The sequence below is a fragment of the Phacochoerus africanus genome, chromosome 3 (assembly GCF_016906955.1).
Source record: "Phacochoerus africanus isolate WHEZ1 chromosome 3, ROS_Pafr_v1, whole genome shotgun sequence".
In the NCBI taxonomy this organism is placed as follows: Eukaryota; Metazoa; Chordata; class Mammalia; order Artiodactyla; family Suidae; genus Phacochoerus; species Phacochoerus africanus.
The window spans coordinates 52,282,726-52,308,667 of NC_062546.1; the positions used below are offsets into that span (position 1 = coordinate 52,282,726).

The 25,942-nt window shown below is 43.2% G+C and overlaps 2 protein-coding genes across 2 annotated transcripts in view; one reads left to right on the forward strand and one right to left on the reverse strand.

The window, feature by feature from the left end:
* The first annotated feature begins 3,101 nt into the window (after window positions 1-3,101).
* DKK4 (dickkopf WNT signaling pathway inhibitor 4) lies at window positions 3,102-8,123 on the forward strand. Its single transcript, XM_047771785.1, has 4 exons — window positions 3,102-3,397; window positions 5,291-5,441; window positions 6,215-6,367; window positions 7,443-8,123. Exons 1-4 carry the CDS (start codon window positions 3,287-3,289, stop codon window positions 7,691-7,693), a joined length of 666 nt encoding a protein of 221 aa, XP_047627741.1. The 5' UTR covers window positions 3,102-3,286; the 3' UTR covers window positions 7,694-8,123.
* A 1,679-nt stretch (window positions 8,124-9,802) lies between these two features.
* Window positions 9,803-25,942, reverse strand: part of POLB (DNA polymerase beta) — a 31,419-nt gene continuing 15,279 nt past the window's right edge. Inside the window, exons 8-14 of the mRNA XM_047771786.1 lie at window positions 24,414-24,468; window positions 24,244-24,316; window positions 22,180-22,250; window positions 20,075-20,161; window positions 12,709-12,773; window positions 11,794-11,933; window positions 9,803-10,043 (exon numbers count right to left, since the gene is read on the reverse strand). Of these exons, the coding sequence (XP_047627742.1) occupies window positions 9,949-10,043; window positions 11,794-11,933; window positions 12,709-12,773; window positions 20,075-20,161; window positions 22,180-22,250; window positions 24,244-24,316; window positions 24,414-24,468 (586 nt within the window). The 3' untranslated portion in view covers window positions 9,803-9,948. The remainder of the gene's footprint in view (window positions 10,044-11,793; window positions 11,934-12,708; window positions 12,774-20,074; window positions 20,162-22,179; window positions 22,251-24,243; window positions 24,317-24,413; window positions 24,469-25,942) is intronic.

Sequence of the window (25,942 nt, forward strand, 5' to 3'; positions counted from 1 at the left end):
AAGCCCAACTCATATAATACCTCCTCTGTAGACGCAGTCTTTCATTCCTCCAGCAGGACTAATCACACTCCCCTCTGTGATCCTCCAGCCCCACATTCCTACCTTTAGCTCAGTGTTTGTCATGATACCTCGAAATCATCTCTCCATAGACGACATCTGGACACTAGCTCTGCAGCGGCAAGGACTGTGTTTTTATCTTTTCTCCCTAGCACCTAGTCACAGGTTCTGCTGTGTACAAAGTACTCAGTGAATGTCTGTACTGGTCCTTTTGGTCTGTGTGTTTTGCCAGAATCCTCTGGTGCAGGGATATTCTCTTTGGTTAGGAAGCAGGAAGCGGAGAAACCAGCAGGGAGCAAACTCTGGGGCTTTCTCCTTTATCTTTGGTCATAATTGTCTAACTTCAAAATAAATTCTGTAACACACCTAGTCACCAGTCATATCTTACTATCAAAGGGTGTTTGATGTTGTTGCTTTACATGAAAAGAGTAGTACTTGCAGAAGTAGTTTCTGCTGCTCCTCAGATGGAGACAGGCAGCCTGACACTGGGAAGAGTCCGGTCACTGAGCTTCAGATCAGCTGCCCCGTCTGCTGTAGCACCGGGTGTTTTTCCAGGCTGAGAACTGTTCCCTGGCACACAACGTCCACGTACATCTCGATGGACTGATGTCAGTTTGTTCTGGATTGCCACTGATGGCATAGAAAAGGTGCAATATTAGTTTTGTGTTTTTTTTTTTGGTCATGCCCAAAGCATGCAGAAGTTTCCAGGTCAGGGATCGAACCCACACCACAGCAGTGACAACACGAAGTCCTTAACTTCTAGGCCACCAGGGAACTCCCAGAATTTTTTTTTTTTTTTCCTTTTTTGGCCGCCGTGCTGGCATATGGAGTTCCTAGGCCAGGGGTCAGATCCAAGCCACAGCTGCAGCAATGCCAAGTCCTTAACCTGCTCAGTTGGGCCAGGGATCAAACCTGCGTCCTAATGCTGCAGAGATGCCACCCTTCCCTTTATGCCACAGCAAGAACGCCAAACTTTTAGATTTATTTATTTATTTTTCCCTTTTTACAGCCACACCTCAGGCATATGGAATTTCCCTGCCCAGGGGTCAAATCAGTGCTGCAGCTGCTTCCCTACACCACAGCCCACGGCAACACCGGATCCAAGCTGCATCTGTGATCTATGCCGCAGTTGGTGGCAAGTTGGTGGCTGACCTTTAACCACTGAGTGAGGCCAGGGGTTGAACCCACATCTTCACAGACACTATATTGGGTTCTTAACCCACTGAGCCATAACAAGAACTCCCAAACTCCTAGACTTTATTTATTTATTTTTGTCTTTTTAGGGCCACACCCATGGCATACGGAAGTTCTCAGACTAGGGGTCAAATCAGAGCTGCAGCTGCAGCTGCCACAGCCATAGCAACACTGGATCCATAACCCAATGAGCAAGGCCAGGGATCGAAACTATGTCTGCATGGATTTGTTACTGCTGAGCCGTGACAGGAGTTCCTCCCCAGACTCCTAGATTTTTAAATGGTACCTCACATCCCAGGTACTGGGAAGAGTCTGAATGGAGAACAAAGAAAACAATGAAGGGATTTTTTGACCCATATCTAGACTCTTTCACCCTTAAAGTACTTAGGCAGCAATAAGCGTGTATCTTAAATTACTTGACTTCACTAACAGTCTGGCTAGAAAAAAAAAAATCAGACAAAGAGGGATGAAGCAGAAGTTTTTAAAAATTCAAGTTAGGAAAATTGACATTCTATCTGAAATCAGCTAGAGATTTGGTGACCTGTTCTATTTAAGTCAATTTAACATCATACAACATAAATTAAATCCAGGGCAGATTTAATCTAAATTAAGTCAGCAAATACATTTAATCTTCCTATTGAATTGTACGAGTCTGTGCAAAATGGGCTTTCTGTGGTTGTCCCTCTCATCCAAAACAGGGCAATTTTTATAAAACTAATTATTTTCCTAATTAAATAATCCTAGCTTCAAACAGTTCAATTTTCCTTCTTCTTCTTCTTCTTCTTTTTTTTTTTTAATGGCTGCACCACAGCATATGGAAGTACCTGGACAGAGACTGAATCAGAGCTACTGCTGAGACCTACACTACAGGTAGGGCAATGCTGGATACTTTAACCCATTACACCAGCTGGGGGATTGAACCCTTGCCTCCACAACCACCTGAGCTGCTAGTCAGGTTCTTAATCCATTGTGCCACAGCGGGGACTTACACCCAATTTTCCTTTTAAGGGGAATTACTTTCCAGTTAACATTTAGTCAGAACAGGTGCTCATAGGCACACAGCTCTGACGCTATTGGGATTTTTACATCTGGATACCAGAGCCAATCAGGGGGCATTTCCTCTCTTCGCCCTCTGTGCACAGTTTAAAGTTTCTCTGCTTTTTTTTGGGGGGGGGGGCTTTTTAGGGCTGCACCTGTGGCATATGGAAGTCCCAGGCTAGGGGTCGAATCGGAGCTACAGCTGCCAGACTACACCACAGCCCCAGGAACGCCAGATCTGAGCCTCATCTGCAACCTACACCACAGCTCATGGCAACACCAGATCTTTAACCCACTGAGCGAGGCCAGGGATCTAACCTGCATCCTTATGGATACTGGTCAGATTCATTACCGCTGAGCCACAATGGAAACTCCTCAGCATCTTTTGTAAGTCATTAATTTTTGGCATCCTGTGTAGCATAGTGGCGAATATGATTCATTCTTTCTTGGAGCACAATTAGCTGTGAAAACAGATCTTAGAACAGACCCCCCCCCCCTCCAGCCCCAAAGGATTATTGAAGGTAGGAAATGCAGGTGATTATCAGAGTCTGCCTTTGATACAGACATCCTGCTCTTCTGCTGGCCCTTTGAACTAACTTTGATATGCAGTAATTAAGAGGGATTCCACCCCTGGAGGAGAAGTGCTGCGGCCATGCCTCTGCTCCCCTCTCCTGAGTCCTTGTTTTGAACTATTGATCAAACAGATTTGGAGGGATTTGTCGGAGCCTGTGTGGGGTAAGAAGGAAGGAAATGAAGGAGGAGGGAGGGGGAGAGGAAGGAGGGGGTGCATCTTTAAAGAGTTTCAGAGGGAACCTGCCGGTCAGACCTAGCTCATCCTATTTCACGCAACTTCCTCTGATGAGGATTGGCCTCTCTTGCAGAAAAAAAGCAATTACAGGAGACCTACTGGGTTTTCATCTTGGCAGAAGCTCCGTTGCGGGTTTGGAGGAGCCCAGCTTCGAGGAAGTCTCAGGGAAGTTGCTGAGAAGGCCTGGGGATGGCGGTGGTGGTCCTGCTGGGGCTCGGCTGGCTGTGCACCCCGCTGGGAGCTCTGGTGCTGGACTTCAACAACATCAAGGGCTCTGCGGATGTGCAAGGGGCCTGGAAGGTAATGCGCACTGAGCGAGGAGGGCTGGGTGCTGGATTCAGGTGTAGGCCACCGCTCAAATCTGAAATTTCCAGACGGGGAGCTGGATTGAGGAGCTGGGAAAGTGCTCTGGGAGAATCCAGTGGCCTTGGCACTGACTCGCCAAATAAGCTAAGTGGCTTTTCAGGGCACTGAGTTATCAATCTGCCTATAACTCAAGGAGGACACTCACATTTAGAAAGCTGGCCATGGAATTCCTTTTGCGGCTGAAGGGGTTAAGAACCCAACTAGTATCCAGGAGGACTCAGGTTCCATTCCTGGCCTCGTTCAGTAATGTTAAGGATCCAGCGTCATCATAAGCTACGGTGAAGGGTGCAGATGCGGCTTGGGTTTCGATCGCTGTGGCTGTGGTGTAAGCCAGCAGCTACAGCTCTGATTCCACCCTTAGCCTGGGAACTTCAATATGCCACAGGTGTGGCCATAAAAACACACACACACAAAAGGAAAGAAAGTTGGACCATGCACCAGGCCTTTTATAAGTACGTTTTATCTTACCACCTCTTCCACAGCTTGAGAATGCTATTAGACTTCCTAATTACAGAGGATGAAAATGGGACTCAGAGAATCTAAACAGGGCCACAGAGCCAGAGAATGTGGGACTTAGGAGTTAAATGGTGCATGCCAAGGCGCAACTGGCTTGTCATCATCTCACTTGACAGAGCTGTTTTCAGGATCCTCTCATTGATAAGCAATAAAGCATCAAGTGTAGATAAGAAAAGTCAGTGTTTGGTCTCTGTTTCTCTGCAAATGAGGCATCACTAAAAGTCAAAGGACAGGAGTTCCCTTGTGGGGCAGTGGTTTAAGGATACAGTGTTGTCACTGCTGCTGCTTGGGTCACCGCTGTGGCATGGGTTTGATCCCTGACCTGGGAACGTCACATGCCACAGGTGCAGCCAAAACAAACGAACAAAAAAATATAGCACAGCATCTAGGGCTTCTGGATGCATACCCCAAATCTCACAATCATCTCTAAGAAACACATGGGAAAACATTTTCTTCCATTTGTATAAAAAACATAAGAAAATTGAAGTCTATGTTTTAAGACCAGGGCAGTTTTTCAAACACAAATAAACTTTGCAGTACATAGGTCTTTTGTTGGTGATTTGCTCTCCACTTTGTGGGAGAAAACTAATTCTGGTAAAAAATTAAGATGCTGTCTTGAGTTCTGGCTGTGGCACAATGGGATAAGCAGTGTCCTGGGAGCGCTAGGATGCAGGTTCCATCCCAGCCCAGCACAATGGGTTAAGGATCTGGTGTTGCCACAGCTACAGGTTAGGTTGCAACTGTTTCTCAGATCTGATCCCTGGTCTGGGAAATTAATATACTGAGGGGCAGCCAAAAATGGAAGAGAAAAAAAAAAAAAAAAAGATGCTGCCTGACTGAAGTTCCCTGGTGGCCTAGTAGTTAAGGACCCGATGTGGTCACTGCTATGGCTCAAGTCACTGCTATGGTGTGGATTTTATCCCTGGCCGGAGGAACTTCCACAAGCCGTGGGTGTGGACAAAAAAGAAAGATGAGGCACCTGAGGTTTGCCATAGCATTTAAAGTGCCTCTCTCAGGGGAGTTCCGCTGTGGCTCAGTGGGTTAAGAACCTGACTAGTACCGGTGGGAATGCAGGTTTGACCCCCTGGCCTCGCTCAGTGGGTTAAGAATCCAGCATTGCTGTGGTTGTGGTGTAGATCGGCATCTGCAGCTTGGATCCAACCTCTAGTGTGGGAACTTCCCTATGCCACAGATGTGGCCCTAAACAGAAAAATAAAGTGCTCCTCTGATTTGGCTTTACCCATCTCCTGCTGGAATAAAAGTCCATCTCACTGGATTCCCTAGCCCTCTGACAACAGTTCCTCTTTACAGGGTTTGCAGTGTGTGTCTGATGAGGACTGCAGTACCAGAAAATTCTGCCTCAAACCCCAAGACGAGAAGCCCTTCTGTGCTACCTGCCGTGGACTGCGGAGGCGGTGCCAGCGCCCTGCTATGTGCTGCCCAGGGATGCTCTGCGTGAACGGTGAGTTGGCACGGAGCTGTGCAGGATGGCTGTACTCCAACAAAGGAGAGACAGTGTCTGGACCTCTTGGACTAGGATATTCCAAGTCAGGCACTCTGTTCCCTGGATTCACCCTTGAAGTGAACTTACGTAGCTGCCTCTTCTAGGTGCAGCAAAATCATTCTCTTTCCTGCCAACAACTCTTGCCAGCAACTTGGAGATGATTTTAAAGAAAGGTTCAAGTTGGAATTTTTCAAGTTTTCTTCTGTTTTTCACTTAGATTCCATTAATTACTTTACCACCTTCTTTACCCTGTGTGAGATATAAATGTTATTTTTTTAATTTTTATTTATTTTTAATTTAAAAAAATTTTTTTTTTGGCTTTTGTCTTTTTTTTGTTGTTGTTGTTGTTGCTATTTCTTGGGCCACTCCCGCGGCATATGGAGGTTCCCAGGCTAGGGGTTGAATCGGAGCTGTAGCCACCGGCCTACGCCAGAGCCACAGCAACGCGGGATCCGAGCCACGTCTGCAACCTACACCACAGCTCACAGCAACGCTGGATCGTTAACCCACTGAGCAAGGGCAGGGACCGAACCCGCAACCTCATGGTTCCTAGTCGGATTCGTTAACCACTGCGCCACGACGGGAACTCCTGAGATATAAATGTTTAGTGCCTATGTCCCACAATCTAGAAAGTCATCTATAAACTGAAGGCAGAGCTACTGCCAAACTGTGACTGTGATGCGAGCTAGCCTGTGGTTCTAATCCTCTCTCTCCACCTGCTTGTCTCCCAGATGTCTGTACGACAATGGAAGATGCAACCCCGATACTAGAAAGGCAGATAGATGACCGAGATGATGCAGATACAAAAGGAACAACTGAGCATCCAGTTCAGGAAAACAAACCCAAGAGGAAGCCAAATATTAAAAAATCACAAGGCAGTAAGGGTAAGAGCAGCATTCTAAGTTATGTGTGTGTCTATGTATATATCATACACACATAATATACATATATGTGTGTGTGTATGTGTGTATGTTTTTTTTTTTTTTATAAAAACATCTTCTCCTTCTAGGCTCTAAAGGACAGGCTAAAACTGACTTTATTCCTCCCCATTCCCGAAACACACAGGGAGCACGTTCTATTTCTGCTTTTTTTTTTTTTTCCTTGGGCTGCACCCGAGGCCTATGGAAGCTCCCAGTCTAGGGGTCTAATCAGAGCTGCAGTTGCTGGCTGCAGAGCACAGCCACGGCAACACTGGATCTGGGCCATGCCTGCGACCTACACCACAGCTCAAAGGAACGTCAGATCCTGAACCTAGAGCAAAGCCAGGGATAGAACCTGCATCCTCATGGATACTAGTCGGGTTCATTACTGCTGAGCCACGGTGGGAACTCCAGCATCAGGTAGTTGGCAGGTGGAGAGGGCAGGGATAGCTGTAATAATGGGCTGATTAACAAGAAAGCCTGTAATTGTTTAATTAGATTTTAGGTACACATCTTTTTACAGCCTGTAATTTAACCAATGGAAATTTCCCTTTCTAGACCCTCAGAATATAAAATAAAAGCGAGATGAACGTAGGTGCAATAGCTTTTCATTCTCGGACTAAATACATACTTCACTAAGGCTTTTTACACATTGTAGTCTCAAAGTCCAATTTTTGACATAAAATAGCTAGAATGTTTGAAGGTGGTGAACTGGCCATTCTTGTTTGTGGCCCCTGTGTAAGGAATGATCTCATTGTCAGTACAAAATCCCACTTAATAAAACACTGATGAGTGATACTTACTTCATGTCTGGAGATTAAAAATCCCATCTTTCTCTGATGAATGTTTTAACTTTGTGAAACAGTCCTATTGAGGAGGGCTGAAATGTCCATTCCACTGCTGCTTTCCACATAGGAATGGACGTGCTGTTCCATCTTTACTTTGTGGCTTATCCAACACTCCACACCTTATCATGGAGCCCCCACACGTAACCACTGCCCCCTGCTTCTTACTAAAGCCGGTATCAATCCTGTTACAGGACAAGAGGGAGAAAGCTGCCTTAGAACTTTTGACTGTGGATCTGGACTTTGCTGTGCTCGTCATTTTTGGACTAAGATTTGTAAACCGGTCCTTCTGGAGGGCCAGGTCTGCTCTAGGAGAGGGCACAAAGATACTGCGCAAGCTCCCGAAATCTTCCAGCGCTGTGACTGTGGTCCCGGACTGTCGTGTCGAGGTCAGGTGGCTGGTAATCGACAACATGCTCGGCTAAGAGTCTGCCAGAAAATCTAAACAGCTGTATGAAGCAGAGGTCTCAGACACAAACTTAAACATCTTCCCATGCAAGTATCTCTTAAAATAAAATCTTGCAGCAACTGAAAGAGACTGAGCTGGAGAACCACGAGAGGCTGTCTTGTGATGAACAGAAGCTGGTTTGGGCTTTTTGTCTATTTCTGCAGAAAAGTGATGTGATTCTATAACAAATTTAACTTCGATCTAGGAATTCAGCTACTTCAAATAAATTTCTAAGTAATTTCTGGTGAAGTTCTGATACCTGACAGTAGTTGGGAAGAAGAATTGATGATATCTGTTGTTTCTTACCAGTGAAAATTACCCAGAAATACTTTATTCTTCCTCAAAACCCCTATGTTTATATTCTTTCATTTCTTGGAGGGAAATACCATTTCACTACAAAATAATTTGGTTAATAAAGAAATGAGATTCAAAAGGCAGTATCTTATGTTTGAATACTCCTTGGCAGTTACAAAGCATTTACACATATTTTGTTTTCAGTAGCTTTACTTACCATTTGAGGACTTTTTATATTTTGTAGTTACATAACTTCTATATTTCTAAGATAAGGCTTTCAAGGAGTTTTTTTTTTGTTTTGTTTTTTGTTTTGCTTTTTAGGGCCGCACTTGCCGCATGTGTTGCTTCCTAGGCTAGGGGTCAAATCGGAGCTACAGCTGCCAGCCTGGACCATAGCCAGAGCAATGTGGGATCTGAGCTGCGTCTGTGACCTACACCACAGCTCACGGCAACGCCGGAATCTTAACCCACAGAGCGAGGCCAGGGATCAAACCTGCAACCTCATGGTTCCTAGATGGATTTGTTTCCCCTACGCCACGTTGGGAACTCCTCAAGGAGGTTTTTTTACTTACACATTTTGACCATCTGAACTTAAAAGTGATGTTAGAGGAAAACTAGGTAAAAAAAAATGAAGTTTTTGTTTGCTCAAAGTTTAAGAGGCCGTATTTTTATACATCTGCGTGAATATTAGAAGTGGTTTTAGGAATTCCCACTGTGGCACAGTGGGTTAAGAATCTGACTGCAGGAGTTCCCATCACGGCTCAGCGATTAGTGAACCTGACTAGCATCCATGAGGATGCGGGTTCAATCCCTGGCCTCGCTCAGTGGGTTAAGGATCTGGCGTTGTCAGGAGCTATGGTGTAGGTCGCAGACACGGCTTGGATCCTGCATTGCTGTGGCTCTGGCGTAGGCTGGCGGCTACAGCTCCGATTGGACCCCTAGCACCTCAGGTAGCTGCAGAGGCGAGGGTTTGACCCTGTGTCTGGTGCAGTGGGTCAAGGGATTGGGTGTAGGTTGCAGCTGTGGCTTGGATTCAACCCCTAGCCTGGGAATTTCCATATGCCATGGGTGTGGCCATAAAAATAAATAAATATATACATAAATAAATACACTTAGAAGTAGTTTTAATTAGAGAAGCTCTTTCTGATGAATTACAATAAACTGGTACAGATTTCACTTAACAGATAAACCACGTACCTGTTACTTTATTTAGGTTATAAGCATATATTACAAAATTGAATATGAGCCAAGCAAAGAAAAAAATTAAATTTATGAAGTTTAGTTTCTTCTTTTTTTGGTCTTTTGAGGGCTGTACCCATGGCATGTGGAAGTCCCAGGCTAGGGGTTGAATCAGAGCTGTAGCCACTGGCCTACACTACAGCCTCAGCCATGCCAGATCCGAGCTGCATCTGTGACACATACCACAGCTCATGGCAACGCCAGATCCTTAATCCACTGAGCAGGGACAGGGATCAAACCTGCATCCTCATGGATACTAGTCAGATTCATTTTCACTGAGCCCTGATGGGAATTCCAAAGTTCTCCAGATTCTAAAAAAACTAAACCCTCTTCCAGAGGCTAGCCTCTGGGTGCATTCTTAATTGACTAACTTATAATCAGTAAATGGGAGAAAAGGTAGAGGTAATGTGGTTTATAGCATAAGGGCAGAAAATGAGAAAATAAAAATTTCCATTCAAGATTTGCCATCATCTCATCTCTTAATTCTCTCTATTGACCCTTGGCAAAGTGATCATGAACAGAATATATCAATTTAAACATACTTGCTAATAAAATAAGAACAAGATCATCTGCTAATAGGACAAGAGGCTTTATTGACTAACCGTGCAAGCTACAGCAAGAAGAAGAAATAGTTATTTAAAAACACCATGGACCCTTACATAGCAAAGGTTAAGAAATAAATTAAGACTCCTATTGGGCTGTGCCTGGGTGCATAGGCCTCATTCGCTTCGATCCTTGGGTTCTCGGTATTTCCACTGGATGTAGTCAAAGATGTCCTTCTCGCTGTCCACGGGCAGCGGCTCTCCAGCAACTCCTGCAAGGAGAGAAGCCAGGGCTTCCTCATGAACCGGCTCCGAGTCTAGTTACAGATGGTTCAGGCCTGAGAGCTGTGTGGGACTCATCTCCCCAGGAAAGAGAAAGCAGTTCCTAGGCCACTAAAAAAAGATGCTGGAGTTTCGTTGTGGTGCAGAGGAAATGAACCCAACTAGTATCCATGAGGATGCAGGTTTGATCCCTGGCCCTGCTCAGTGGGTTAGGGATCTGGTGTTGCCATGAATTGTGGGGTAGGTCACAGACACAGCTCAGACCTGGCATTGCTGTGGCTGTGGTGCAGGCTGGCAGATGCAGCACCGATTCAGCCATTAGCCTGGGAGCCTCCATATGCCACAGGCGCAGCCCTAAAACGCAAGAGAAAAAACGAGAGAGAGAGAAATACTGACTGCTCCCTCCCCTCATGAGCCTGGGCTGGCACTCTGTCACACATACCTCCAGCACTACAATAGGAAAAACCTGAAATCTCTACCCTGGCCATTTGAGTGACCCTAATCCATGATTCTCCTCCACTTGTTATAGAGAACACTTTCCTGAGTTCTTGGGCAACTCACAGTGCCAGCAATGCAGAAGCCCAGCCCAGCCCAGCCCACTGATTAAAACCTGAATCTAAGGAGGGCCCCTTGCAGTCTGCATACACAGTGACAAGGGAGAAGTACGGCCCTTGTCGACTGGGGATGAAAGCCCTATTTTACACTTTTAGGACAAAAAAAATTTTCCTTTTCCTAGTAGAGAACAGCAAACCGCATAGTATGCTGTGAAATGTTAACAAGATCTGTAAAACAGAGATTAATTCTTACTCTTGAACTTTCAAAGCATGGGCCAAAGCTACAAAGTTGGACCTACCACTAAAAGTGGTTAATACCTGTGTTCTCCAGAAGTCTTGGAGAGAGGAGGTCCTGTCGGTGCAGCGGAAACGAATCTGACTAGGAACCATGAGGTTGTGGGTTCCATCCCTGGCCTCGCTCAGTGGGTTAAGGATCTGGCGTTGCCACGAGCTGTGGTGTAGGTCTCAGATGCGGCTCAGATCTGGCATTGCTGTAGCTGTGGTGTAGGCTGGCAGCTACAGCTCCGATTTGACCCCTAGCCTGGGAACCTCCATAAGCTGCAGGTGTGGTCCTAAAAAGAGAAAAAAAGAAAAAAAAGAAAAAAAAAGCCAAAAAAAGAAGTCTTGGAGATACATTTACTTATCTATTTTCTTTTTTAGGGCCACACCCTGGGCATATGGAATTTCCCAGGCTAGGGGTTGAATTGGAGCTGCAGCTGCCAGCCTATGCCACAGCCACAGAAATATGGGATCCCTGCCTCGCTTGTGACCTACACCACAGTTCAAGGCAACCCCAGATCCCTGATCCACTGAGCAAGACCAGGAATTGAACCCTCATCCTCATGGATACTAGTCAGATTTGTTTCTGCTGAGTCAGAAGGGGAACTCCTTGGAGGAAACAAAAGCACTTTATGTCAGTAAGACTTTTTTGCTCACTGTCATGGGTAGAAATAATTTAATCTATTCTAACAGAGCTGGAAATAAATAAATCTTATCCTCATGGGGGCTCAACAGAGGGAACACCTACAGATTAAAGCCATTTTGTTGCCTGAGGGACTAACAATACTAAAAAAGAAATTACAAATAACTGGCACAGTTATTTAAAGGCTTCTTAGAAAAACCAATGTTGCTGAAGCAAAATATCCAGACGACTGGGATTCTGTCTACTGCAGACACATAGACTCACCAGTGACTCCCACAGGACGGATTGTGTATTCATTGATTGTGAAGCCTTTTTCAAGGGCGTGGGCTCTCATATTCTTATTGAAAATATCACTCCCAGTGAAATAGAGGACGCCACAGTAATACTGATCCTTGGGTATCAACCTAAAAATAAAAACAAAAATTAAACAACTTACCAACTTTTTTCTATACATTTCAAATTTAGCAAAAATAGGACTCTGCAAATCAATAAGGCATAAAATAGGAGTTTCCATGGTGGCTCAGTGGTAACGAACCCAACTAGTATCCATAAGGACTTGGGTTTGATCCCTGGCCTTGCTCAGTGGGTTAAGGAGCCAGAGTTTCTGTGATCTGTGGCGTAGGTCATAGATGCAGGTCGCATCCTGAGTTGTTGTGGCTGTGGTGTAGGCCCACAGCTGCAGCTCTGATCAGACCCCTAGCCGGGGAACTTCCATATGTTGAGGGTGTGGCTTTAAAAAAAGGTCAAAAAAAAAAAAAAAAAAAGCACAAAATAAAATAAGTCTATGTAGCCCAATAACCCGAAGAGGAGACTATCATTAGGAAGACCGTTCCAATCACCTCAACCTTGTAGTTAGTTTAGGTTTTGGTAAACTATGAGCTGCATGGAGATGTGCAAAGCAATGTCACTTAATACAACTAACTTTCCCTGTACAGGCTCTCCTTGGAGCTGTGATGCCATCACAGTGGGAGGCAAAGTGAGAAAAAATGAACTAGATTCTGTAGACAGTCTCTATTCTTTATACCTTTTTAGGCCAAACATTGTTTATCACAGGAACATACGGCACCTCAATGAAAAAAGGTCCTAGACATTTATGCGAATTCCAAGAAAGATAAGGGAGGCAGGAAAGGGGAAAAGAAGGGAAAAGTTAATAGGTCAGCAGTAAGTTTGGAGTAATACCTGATATCGATTCTCCTGTGTGGATACTCCTTTTCATTGTTTTTACTGGGAAGCTGGCAAACACCCTAAAATGGATATTTAAAAGAGTGGTTAAAGATTTTTTTAAAACTTAAGGCTTAATGCTAATCAAATGTGTTAAATGTGAGGTTATTTTTGCTTTAAGTGGGGACAATTTTAGAAGCCTGAGCACTTGTAACTCTTATTTCGACCGTGCCAAGTTCACAAATTGAATCCATGCCACAGCAGCAATCCAAGCCACAGCAGTGACAATGTCAGATTCTTTTTAATATTTTATTTTTATAGCTACAAATGCAGCATTTAGAAGTTCCTGGGTCAGAGGGCAAATCAGAGCTTCCGAGTACAGCCTATGTCACAGCCACGGCAACACTGGATCCAAGCCACATCTGTGACCTATGCTTCAGCCTGTGGCAATGCTGGATCCTTAAACCACTGAGCAAGGGCAGGAATGGAACCTGCATCCTCATGGACACTATGCTGGGTTCTTAACCCACTGAACCACAAGAGGATCCTTAATCAACACTGCACAAGAGAACTCTCTCAGGAGTTCCCATCATGGCACAGTGGTTAATGAATCTGACTAGGAACCATGAGGTTGCAGGTTCGATCCCTGGCCTTGCTCAGTGGGTTAAGGATCCAGCGTTGCCATGAGCTATGGTGTAGGTTGCAGACGTGGCTCGGATCCTGTGTTGCTGTGGCTCTGGTGTAGGCCGGTGGCTACAGCTAAAATTTGACCCCCATATGCCTCGGGAGCGGCCCTAGAAAAGGCAAAAAGACCAAAAAAAAAAAAAAGAGAGAGAGAGAGAGAACTCTCTCAGTAGCTTTCCTATGCACTATGTACTATCACCATCTTCTTATTGTACTTCATGATAATTAAAGAACCACAGCAGGCAAGGATTCTGGTTAAGAGAATCTGGCCTTTTTGTTTGTTTGTTTGGTTTTAGGGTTGCACCCACGGCATATGGAAGTTCCCAGGCTAGGGGTCAATTCAGAGCTACGTCACAGGCACAGCAAGGCAGGATCCAAGCCGAGTCTGCGACCTACACCACAGCTCACAGCAATGCCAGATCCTTAACCCACTGAGCGAGGCCAGGGATCGAACCCACAACCTCATGGCTCCTAGTCGGATTCGTTTCCAGTGCTCCACGACAGTAACTTCCAAGAGGATCTGGCTTTTGTGTGACTCTAAACAGAAGCTAATCAAGGATAGCATGAAAGACAGAGACCAAAGCCAACAGAAAAAGGCAACTTGGAGAAAACAATGATTATTCAGGAAGAAGAAAACAGACACAAAAGCTATCGGCAATATTGTCAGATCACAGAAGATAGTTTATCCATGAAATAAGGGCAGAATTCCATATAAAAACAACACTCAAAGAATTTAAATCAAAATTTAAAAAATGATAGAAGTGGAAGAATTTGAAATTGAGGAAATATTCCAGAAATTAGAAAAGACAGAGATGAAAATTAAGAAAAATTTAAAAGATAGGAAAACTGGAGGATCATTTTCTTCCTTCTCTACAGGTGAGTTTTCTTATATTTCTGCAGTTATTGAACGAAAATTGTCAAGGTCTGCTTTTGTTATCTTTCCCTTTCCCAGACTGGGCAGCAAGTCATAAATATGTAAAAAGAAATACAAACACCACCAAATTTCAAATTAAACGCGTCAAAAGCCATTCTAAGAAAAATCCAAGTGACAAGCTTCTGGTCCTAAAGAGCACTCGTGCTGGTACACACTTCACTAAAAGCCATACTTTACACTCAGCAATATACAAAAACCAAAATCGAAAATGGGTATTTTCTTTAGCAACTCCTGTGGCCGAGAGACTAATGAAACCTGTTTATCATCACAATATGAAACCTGCCTTCTTAGGCACTAACAAGTTCCAACTCAACCTTCAGATGGAATTACCATGAGGTATTACCTTGCGGATATGGATGTGTGAACACCAGAGGCAATGATCTTGCTGTTTGTCACATCAGTAATAGGATTTCATCTAATGGCTTTGTTCCTTTCCTCAAGGCTAATTTTGTTTCCTGCACTTTTTCTGAAGTGCTGATGTTAAAGAATTTCCCTGTATTACTGTAAATTCTTTCTAAGATTGAGTGGATTAGTTTTGTTTAGTGTTTCAATTAGGTAGCTTCTTGCGGAGTGTCTGAAATAAAGCCTCTCATTTCCCCAGTGTAACCAAGGCATCTTCAGTCGTCCTGTGAATCCTCACTGCAGACATTTCACAGAAAATCATCCTGAGGCCAAACTTAGACAAAAGGCTAAAATTTGAGTGGTACTCATCTTATATAAGGTAAACAGGCATCTAAATGCAGAGGAAACTGGGCCTTTTCTTCCAAATGTTTTTATATTCATAGGAAGAATAGCTTGATTAACTAAAGACCATGATTTTGCAAGAAGATCTGGAATAACCCTGGCTTTCCTAAGGTTTGATTACTACTGGTTTAAAGGAATTCAGGTTTTTTATTTTATTTTTTATTTTAGGGCTGCACCTGAGGCACATGGAAGTTCTCAGGCCTACACCACTGCCACAGCAACGCCAGATCAAAGCCGCCTCTGCACCTTACACCACAGCTCATGGCAACGCCGGATCCTTAACCCCACCGAGCAGGGCCAGGGATCAAACCAGTGTCCTCATAAATACTAGTTGATACTAGTTGGGTTCATTACTGCTGAGTCACAATGGAACTCCCAGGAATTCACGTTTTGAAGGTAACTTAAAAAAACACATAGATGTTCATATTTTTAAAACTATTAAGTCAGTGGTTATAGCAAGCAGAGGTTGTGAAATCAAGTGGATATGGAGCGAGAATGGTTTATTCCACTTTTATAAGCTGAATTCATTTTGCAGCCAATTTCCTTTTAGAAAACCTACAGACCTCACCTTCTGTGGTGGTCTCTGTTAGAGTTCATGCTCTTGAGGTCACTGCTCTGACTCCTGCTTGCCTGTCTCCTACCCCGATGTCTGCTCGGCTCACTTCTATATCTCAAGTCTTCCCTCAAGTCTCATCTGCTCAATAAGGCCGTCCTACTGAATGTCATCTCCTGCATTCCCATCTCCCCATACCTGCTCTACCTTTCTTTTTAAAAATAGCACTTGTTGGGAGTTCCTGCTGTGGTGCAATGTGACTGGCAGGCAGTGTCTTGGGAGCACTGGGATGCAGATTCTATCCCTGGCCTGGCACAGTGGGTTAAGGATCCACTTAGGTTGCAACTGTGGCTCAGATCTGATCCCTGGCCTGGAAACTCTACAGGCTGCAGGATGGCCAAAAAAAAAGAAAAAAAAAAGGAGTTCCCGTCGAGGCGCAGTGGTTAACGAATCTGACTAGGAACCCCTTGCTCGGTGGGTTAACGATCCGGTGTTGCCGTGAGCTGTGGTGTAGGTTGCAGATGCGGTTCGGATCCTGCGTTGCTGTGGCTCTGGCGTAGGCTGGCAGCTACAGCTCCGATTAGACCCCTAGCCTGGGAACCTCCATATGCCGAGGGAGCGGCCCAAGAAATAGTAAAAAGACAAAGAAAAAGAAAAAAAAAATAGTACTTACTATCTTAACCTAACCTGCAATTTACCTACTTAATATGTTCATTGTTAACTAGCAATCCTTTCCCACATCCTTACAATAAAAGTTCTACTTAAAGTCACTCATCCATCCCATGCTCCTAGAACAGTGCCTGGTATATAGTAGGTGTTAAATACGTATTTGTTGAATTGACTGAATACATTTTCTCCTCCCACTGACACCCACTGTCCCCGCTCTTCTCTCACAGCACCATCTTCTCTCTCTCTCTGTCCCTTCCTCTGTTCCCCAGCTTAATCCATTCTAGGTTACTCCTTTCCTCTAAGTGATCTATTTCCAAACAGAAATATATTATTATTACATATTATACTAGTATAACACTCTGCACAACTCTTTGAAGATTCATTATCTTCAAAAGCTATTTGTATAAGTCCTTCAAAGTTTTCATCTGTGCAAAGTTCCCGCTGTGGCTCAGCGGGTTAAGGACCCAATGTCATCCCTGTGAGGGTAGGGGTTGGATCCCTGGCTTCGCTCAGGGGGTTAGGGACCCAGTGTTGCCACAAGCTGTGGTGTAGGCTGCAGACATGGCCTGGATCTGGTGTTGCTTCGGCTGTCGTGTAGGCCGGCAGCTGCAGCTCTGATTCGACTCCTGGCCTGGGAACTTCCATATGCAGCAGGTGTGGCGCTAAAAAGGAAAAAAAAAAGTTTCCATGTGTATTACTTAATTTGATGTGCATGAGTCCTTTGCCATAGGGCAAGCATATGGTTTTACAGATGAGAAAATTAAGGCCTCAGAGAAGTAAAACAACTTGCCTAATGTCACACAATGAATTGGTAATAGAGCCAAAAGATTTTGTATCCTCTGTATCCAAATCTACTCTTCTACATGCAACATACAAACACCCACTCTTTCTTTGCAACAAAATAAAAATCACTTCTTCTTCTTTTTTTGGTTTGATGTGGGATGTCAGTTCCCAGATTGGGATTGAACTTGGGCCGCAGTGGTGAAAGCTCTAAGTCCTAACCACTAGACCACCAGGTAACTCCCATAAATAACTTCTTATTGCCTCCAAATAATTTGAAAGTTGACCTGGAGTGCTTCTCATCCTAACTAGTTATCAATGTCAAAACAGCAGGCTCAAACATGGCATTTTTAAGCTTCAGTAAATACAAGAACCACAGGTATAGTATCCAAACCTTACACATAAACCACCCAGAAGATGGGTTCTTAAAGTCACAACCTGAAGGCCTCAGTCTCCCGCTCTTATTGTCATCTCAACCTGCCATACTTTAAAAACAAACAAACAAAAAAACCTGCTTTCTTATTTTTTAACCTCTTTTCTTCTGGAAATTGATTGGGAAGAGTCCCTCTCTGGCAATACCTGTATATGTGCTGCCAGGTGTCTGAAGGAGAGAATAGGAAGGCAAGGTTGAGCCAAGACTGCCACAGCTCCAGCCCGTGTCCTAGACGACAGGCAGCCCTCGCCTTTCACATCCACATGTATGGTAAGGCTGAACCGGCAGCTCTGCAGCGTCCCTGGATCAGGCTGTCCCGGGCACTTCCTAGATAAAAAAGACCTCTCTTCTCTGAGCAGCTACCGGGACAACACAATTCCATACCTGTCAGCAGCTCTTTCCGCTCATATCCCTGGCTGCCCACCTCCCTCTGCAGGTTACACCCAGTCCACCTGCTTGACTTTTCCTTGTATTCCTGTCAGCTGGGTTACTATAGCCTCTGCTGGTCTTCCCTCTGGATCTCTTTCAGCACAGCAGATACTGTTCAGATGGTTAAAAAAAAAAAAAAAAAACTTCTGCTTTTTTCTCTCTCCTGGTTGCTAACTCTGCAAAAAGGTGACTTCCTCAGGAAAGACCCAGGGCCTTTCACAGAGATGACTATCGGAGGAAGAGAGACCAGAAGGGTATGCTCAGGGACAAGGACACTTTCCTACCATAAAATAAAATAAAATAAAAAATTTTTTAAAACTAAATATTTTAGAAAAAACCCGGAGTTTCCTTGTGGCGCAGCTGGTTAAGGATCTGGCATTGTCACTGCAGGGGCTCAGGTTGTTGCTATGGCGCAGGTTTGATCCCTGGCCCAGGAACTTCCACATGCCTCAGGTGCTGCCAAAGAAAAACAAAACAAAACCAACTTGTCTGGCACATGCCATTTTTTAGAATTTTACCTGAATGTTCTTTAAATGTAAGATCTATGCACATTCATGATGAATGAATTAAAGTCAATCTAAATTTAAAAGGATATTCATGGGGAATTTACAAACTCTATTTTAATAATATCTTGTATGTACATATACTTTCGGGCATAGTGTAAAAGCTCAAAACCTGATAGATTTGGGAGAACAGATCATAGATTTAATTTGCAAAAACCGACCAGCATTTTTATTTTTACCTTCCGCAAAGTTCTTCTGAAAATATTGATAAATTGTGACCAACAGAGGCAATACACTTTCATCGCCCATTAAAATCACCATGCTAGGAGTTCCTTTGTGGCTCAGCAGTTAATGAACCTGACCAGGATCCATGAGGACGTGGGTTCTTCCCCTGACCTCATTCAGTAGGTTAAGGATCTGACGATGCCATGAGCTGTGGTGTAGGTTACAGATTCGGCTTGGATCCTGCGTTCCTGTGACTGTGGTGTAGGCCGGCAGCTGTAGCTCCAATTTGACCTCTAGTCTGGGAACTTCCATATGCTGCAGGTGCGGCCCTAAAAAGCAGCGACAACAACAAAAAAATCGCCATGCTGAAACTTAATGATACGTTTTATTGCATATATGCTTAACTAAACATAATTTACCATTTTTACCATTTTTAAGTATGCAACTCTGTGCTATTAAGTATATTCACATTGTTGTGTAACCATTACCACCATCCACCTGCAGAACTTTTTCATCTTCCTCAACTGACACTCTGTCTTCATTAAACACTCACTCCCCCACCGGGCCCTAACAACCACTGTTCTATTTTCTGAATAACATAGTACTTCAATCATTGATCTCAACCATCTTCTTACACTTTTGATTAAAACCATCAAATCTATGCAATGAGACTCTTGCTAATTTTAGCATGTCCAGGCTCCAGAAGCAGTCTCTTTCTGTTCAGTCGTATAACTTATTTAGGGAAAGGGAGCACAGAGAAAAGAGGGTCCAAATGTTGTATTTAAGTGAGCAGTAGATAAGGAAGGGTTTATGACCCCAGTCCTAGATCTCTATTTGCCTTCCTGTTGGTTTTTATAGAAGTCCATTTATTAATCTGTTTTTAATCCATCTGCTATTAGTCTTGAATCCTCCAATCTTAATTCCTTAGGGAGACCACAGGACTTTGACAGTTTATCACCATGAAGATCTCGGCAAGAGCCCACTCTACTAGCAACCTCACTTATCATTTCACACAACATGCTGCTTCCCTGGATCTTCTATCGCATCCCTGATGCCTTCCTCCTTTCTCTGGTGCTGTAGCACATTAATACTCTCCAGACAATTCTAATCTCATCTGCTATTTAAGGGAGAATATTCGCTATTTAAGGGAAAAAACTTATTATGTGTCAAAGTCATTGTGGACTTTCTAAAAATAGATTATGCCTAATTATCTATTCCAATGGCATAGATCATTTACAAGTGTGAAATTTAAAACAAAAGTCGTTACTAAAGCGTTCTCAGATTAGTGTCCTGCTGCATCTCCTCTAAGGTCACCAGGATGTCCTTTTTAGTGATGGTGACGCTAAGCTACAGTGAGATCACACTCAGAATGGCTACAGGACAGTCTCCATGGCTTGTTTTCAGATATGTTAATTCAAGTGAGTACTTACCATGAACTTTGTTTCACCTTTTGACAGAGTATCTGTAATAAAATGGACCTTTTGTAACTGCTCCACAACATGATGTAGCAGCTTTGGCTGTAGAATCATAATTAGGGAATAAGAAAAAAAAATTACTCTTTATAGCAAGAAAGCATTTTTTTTTTTTTTTTGCTTTTTGCTTTCTAGGGCTGCGCCCATAGCATATGGAGGTTCCCAAGCTAGGGATCGAACTGGAGCTGTGGCTGCCAAGCTGGATCCTAGTCAGGTTTATTAACCTCTGAGCCATGAAGGGAACTCCAAAAAAGCATTTTTAATGTGAGTTTCCTGATGTTCTATGGAAAAATTCATGGTTTTCCCACATTCTGAGTACATTTCTTCTAACAGAAAATTCACCTTATCGAATGAAACCACAACTTTTCACCAATATCAGGATACCCCCAAAGAAACATCACTTGTATTTATCTGTTTCATTAAAGAAAAACTTAGTTGTTTTGGAGTTCCTGCTGTGGTGCAACAGAACTGACAGCGTCTTGGGAGTGCTGGGATGAAGGTTCGATTTCTGGTCTGGCACAGTGGGTTAAGGATCCGGCGTTGCTGCAGCTGCAGCTTTGGTTGTGACTATGGATTGGATTTGATCCCTGGCCTGGGAGCTCCATGTGCCGTGCGGTGGCCAGGAAAAAAGGAAAAAGAAAAAAAAAAAAAGTTAGCTGCTTCATCTTTAAAAGGTATATATCCCCAAATCATGGGTCTTCTAGTGGAGGTAAGTTTCTTAATGTGATATTCTTTAATAGAAAAATATTTCTTTAATGAAAACTTGAACATTACACTGGGTATTACTAAAATATCATGGCATAGGAGAAACGAATCTGACTAGGAAACATGAGGTTCTGGGTTCGATGACTGGCTTCCCTCAGTGGGTTAAGGATCCAGTGATGCCGGGAGCCATGGTGTTAGGCTGCAGATGAGGCTTGGATCTGGCGTTGCTGTGGCTGTGGTGTAGGCTGGCAGCTATAGCTTTGATTCGACCACTAGCCTAGGAACTTCCACATGCCACAAGTGTGGCCCTAAAAAGCAAAAAATAAAAAATAAAATAAAATAAAATAAAATATCTATGAGGGAGTTCCCATTGTGGCACAGCAGAAACCAATCCAACTAATATCCATTAGGATGCAGGTTTGATCCCTGACCTTCCTCAGTGGGTCGGTGATCTGGTGTTGCTGTGTGGCTGTGGTGTAGGCCAGCAGCTGTAGCTCTGATTCGACCCCTACCTTGGGAACTTCCACATGCCATGGGTGTGGCCCTAAAAATAAACTAAAACATAATATCTATGATAGACAATAAATAATTCTGGAAGAATTTTATGAAATTTTATCTCTTTCAAATGTTGTTAGACTGTCCTGCCAATTCCTGTGGAAAAACAATGTGTATCCCTTCCAACAGCATACACTGCCTTTCACAAAATTCAGTCAGTACAAAATACTTCAACAGGCTTTCAGAAAAATTAAAACAAAAATGTATTCTGGAAATACCCAATTATCATTTAGAAAACGATATTCACTGCTATCTAAGACTGATCACATTTGCTTATAAATTCTTTTTTTTTTTCTTTTTACGGCCGTATTTGCAGCATATCAAAGTACCTGGGCTAGGGATTGAACTGGAGCTGCAGCTGATGTCTATGCCACAGCCACAGCAACACTGGATCCCGGCTGCACTTGTGACCTACACTTGTGGCAATGCTGGACTTCCCCCAGCTCCTGCTTTGTTTTTAAGTGAGGCACCCCAGGCATATGGAAGTTCCCAGGCTAGGGGTTGAATGAGAACTGCAGCTGCCTGTCTATGTCACAGCAACACCAGATCCGGGCCACATCTGTGACCTATGACCTACGCTGCAGCTCATGGCAATGCTAGATCCTTAACCCACCGAGCAGGGCAGGGATCAAATCTGCATTCTCATGGATACCAGTCCGGTTCATTATCACTGAGCCACAATGGGAACTCCTTGGATCCTTAACTCACTGAGCAAGGCCAGGAATAGAATCCACATCCTCATGGACACTATGTCAGGTTCTCTGAACCACCATGGGAACTCATGTTTAAAAATTCTGAGGTACCTGTTTGGCTGACTCAGAGGTAAAACTTGGATGGGTCAGAAGAACATCCATGTCACCACTGGACTCTGCACCTATGACAACAAAACACGTGTATGGAATTCTCCACGTAAATGTATCAACCAGGCAAACACAGGACCAAGGTGATGACCCACATAGCAAAGCCTTACTTTTTTACAGCCTAACTTGCTATTGCACTGTGCTTCATATTCAGAATAAGTTAAAAGAGTTCAACTTTCTGTCCAACTATTCAGGTACATTCATGTAAACAGCAGAATCTGGGATAACAACAGTAACTGGCATTAGATATAGACTGCATATAACTGGTTAAATATTATTAAAAGTGCGCCTAGGAGTTCCCGTTGTGGCGCAGTGGAAACAAATCCGACCAGGAACCACAAGATTTCAGGTTTGATCTCTGGCCTTGCTCAGTGGGTTGCAGATCTGGCACTGCCGTGAGCTGTGGTGTAGGTCGCAGACACAGCTCGGATCTGGCGTTGCTGTGGCTGTGGTGCAGGCCAGCAGCTACAGCTCTGATTAGACCCCTAGCCTGGGAACTTCCATATGCCACAGGTGCGGCCCTAGAAAGCCAAAAAATAAAAAATAAATAAAAATAAATAAAAGTGCACCTAAATAATTACTCGATAATGAAGAACATTTAAGTATAGCTTTAAAACATATCTCTGAACACTAAACATCTAAAAATCTTAAGCTGTATGCTCTCTGTAAAAGTTAATCAGAAAATTTATTTCAATTCTTATGAGTGAATTCATTTAGTGAATGAATACTGCTAACAATTACTATTATGGTATCGTGGCAAAGAATGCTAGATTCTTTCAGCAGCTACCCAGAGAATTTCTGATAGCCTCTTTACCACCTCCAAAACAAAACTCCAGAGGTGACCAGAGATTTAGTCAGACATCTATTCCAAAGTTTTAAAGAAAGTTTTTCTATTTCAATTCAATTTTATTTTATTATTTTTTTGCTTTTTAGGACCACACCTGCAGCATATGGAGGTTCCCAGGCTAGGGGTTAAACTGCAGCTGCAGCTGCCAGCCCACGCCACAGCCACAGCAACGCAGGATCCGAGCTGTGCCTGCAACCTACACCACAGCTCATGGCAATGCCACATCTTTAACCCACTGATCGAGGCCAAGGATGACCTACATCCTCCTGGATACTAGTCGGGTTTGATACTGCTGAGCCACAATGAGAACTCCCGTATTCCAATTTTTTAAGATAATATTTTAGGATTTAGGTCACCCTTCCAAAATTTTGAGCGAGTAAGAGACCAGGATTGTGTGGTGTGGTTCTCATTTTGTTCACTTTCACAGAGTAAATCGAGATCTTCTAAGAACCTGGTTGTTGTGAGAACTGGTTTAGAACTGGTGCCCCTGGATAGTAAGCTTAGATTCATTATAGAAAACTCAGAAAATAAAAGTAAAACAAAAGAACAAATCTACCCATGATTCACTAGCACCTAGCCAACCACTATTAGAATTTAATATATCTGGAGTTCCCGTCGTGGCGCAGTGGTTAACGAATCCAACTAGGAACCATGAGGTTGCGGGTTCGGTCCCTGCCCTTGCTCAGTGGGTTAAGGATCCGGCATTGCCGTGAGCTGTGGTGTAGGTTGCAGACGCAGCTCGGATCCCGCATTGCTGTGGCTCTGGCGTAGGCCGGTGGCTACAGCTCCGATTCAACCCCTAGCCTGGGAACCTCCATATGCCGCGGGAGCGGCCCAAGAAATAGCAACAACAACAACAACAACAATAACAACAACAAAAAAGACAAAAAAAAAAGAATTTAATATATCTAAAACTATGTTATAAATGTCATTAAAACTAGTCATTTAAAAAAATCATCCTACCATAAAATCAAGCTGAGTTTCCTCTAATTTTTCATACATATTCCCATTTATAAACTAATAAACTTAGCTTATATCACTGGATCTTAGTAAATCTATGAAGTAACATATATTACATCTTTTTAATCCATGTTTCTCATTTACATTAGGCAATTTTAACATCAAGGTGTGAATAAACCTAAGATTAGGAAGTATGTTACCTCTTCTGAAACTGCCACAGACTGTAGCAATGTATTCAGAATCCACTTTTTTAACTTCATTCAGTACAATATCCTAATAGAAGGAAAACTATGTCAGTATTCTAAAAATGGCTTTTCACCAAGGGACAGTCTCAATTCTAATCAAAGAGTACAATTCGGTACACTCTTACTTGCATTTGTAACATTTCTTCACGAGGAATTCTTTTCTCAAAGTCCTCAAAATATCTATAAAGACAGAATAAGCAGACAAAAGATTTTTGTGAAATTTAAATATTAAAAATTAAACTGCCTACCTTCTCAAGTGTTCTTACACAAGCAGATCTTTTAAAAATCAAGACTAAAATTCATTAAGAAGACAAGAGTAAAAATGGGGTGATGGAGAGAGGTTTATTCCTTATCTTGGATCAAAATCCTTACGTGTTGGAGTTCCCATCCTGGCTCAGCAGAAACGAATCCAACTAGGAACCATGAGGTTGAGGGTTCGATCCCTGGTCTTGTTCAGTGGGTTAAGGATCCGGCATTGCCATGAGCTGTGGTGTAGGTTGCAGATGTGGCTCGCATCTGGCATTGCTGTGGCTCTGGTGGATGCAGGCGGCTATGGCTCGGATTCAACCTCTAGCTTGGGAACTTCCATATGCCACGGGTGTGGCCCTAAAAAGAAAAAAAAAAAAAAAGCTTTAGTGTCATCTTTGTGATAGTCCAGATATTTTACCTAAACTTATTTCAAATAAACTTCACATTGACATATCAAGAGTAAATAAATATATGTTCCAAGTTACACTGCTCCCTGCTGGCAAATTCAGAAGTTACAGTTTATTGCTCTTAAATTCTTAAAAATAATTGTATTTTAAAATATTATCCTACAACATAGATGAATTGAGACATTAGGCCACAAAAAGAAGACAGAAAATACCACATATTGTATATGATTTCATTTACATGGAAATATCCAGACTAGGCACATCTGTAGAGACAGAAAGTAGAACAGCAGTTGCCAGGGGCTGGGGTTGAGAAGGGCAGTTGGGGAGTAGATGTGGATTCTTTGGGGGATAATAGAAATGTTCTAAAATTGATTACAGTAAAATAAGTAAATAAATAAAATAAAATTGACTATAGTGATGGTTGTACAACTTTGTGAATACACTAAAAACCATTGATGGAGTTCTTGCCACGGCTCAACGGAAACAAATTTTACTAGCATCCACAAGGATGCAGGGTCAATTTCTGGCCTCGCTCAGTGGGTTAAGGATCCGGTGTTGCTGTGAGCTGCGGTGTAGGTCACAGACGTGGCTCGGATCTGGCATTGCTGTGGCTGTGGTGTACACCAGCGGCTGCAGCTCTGATTCAACCCCTAGCCTGGGAACCTCCATATGCTGTGGGTGTGGCCCTAAAAAAAAAAAAAAAAGATTGAATTGTACGCTTTAAATGGCTGAATTATATGGTATATGAAACTCTATTTCAATGAGGCTGTTAAAAATATTATCTCAAATGAAATAATACCTCGGAATGATAAAGCGCCTATTCAAATCAATTCTCACAACAACCAAGTTCATCAGAAGATCTCCATTTAGTATGTAAATGCAAGGAAAGTGGGAACCACACCATCCTGACCTCTTACTGGTCAAATTTTGGAAGGGCAGCATAAGTTTTAACCTATTGTGATAAGACATCAACAGGCAAGGTTAGAAGGTTACTAGGA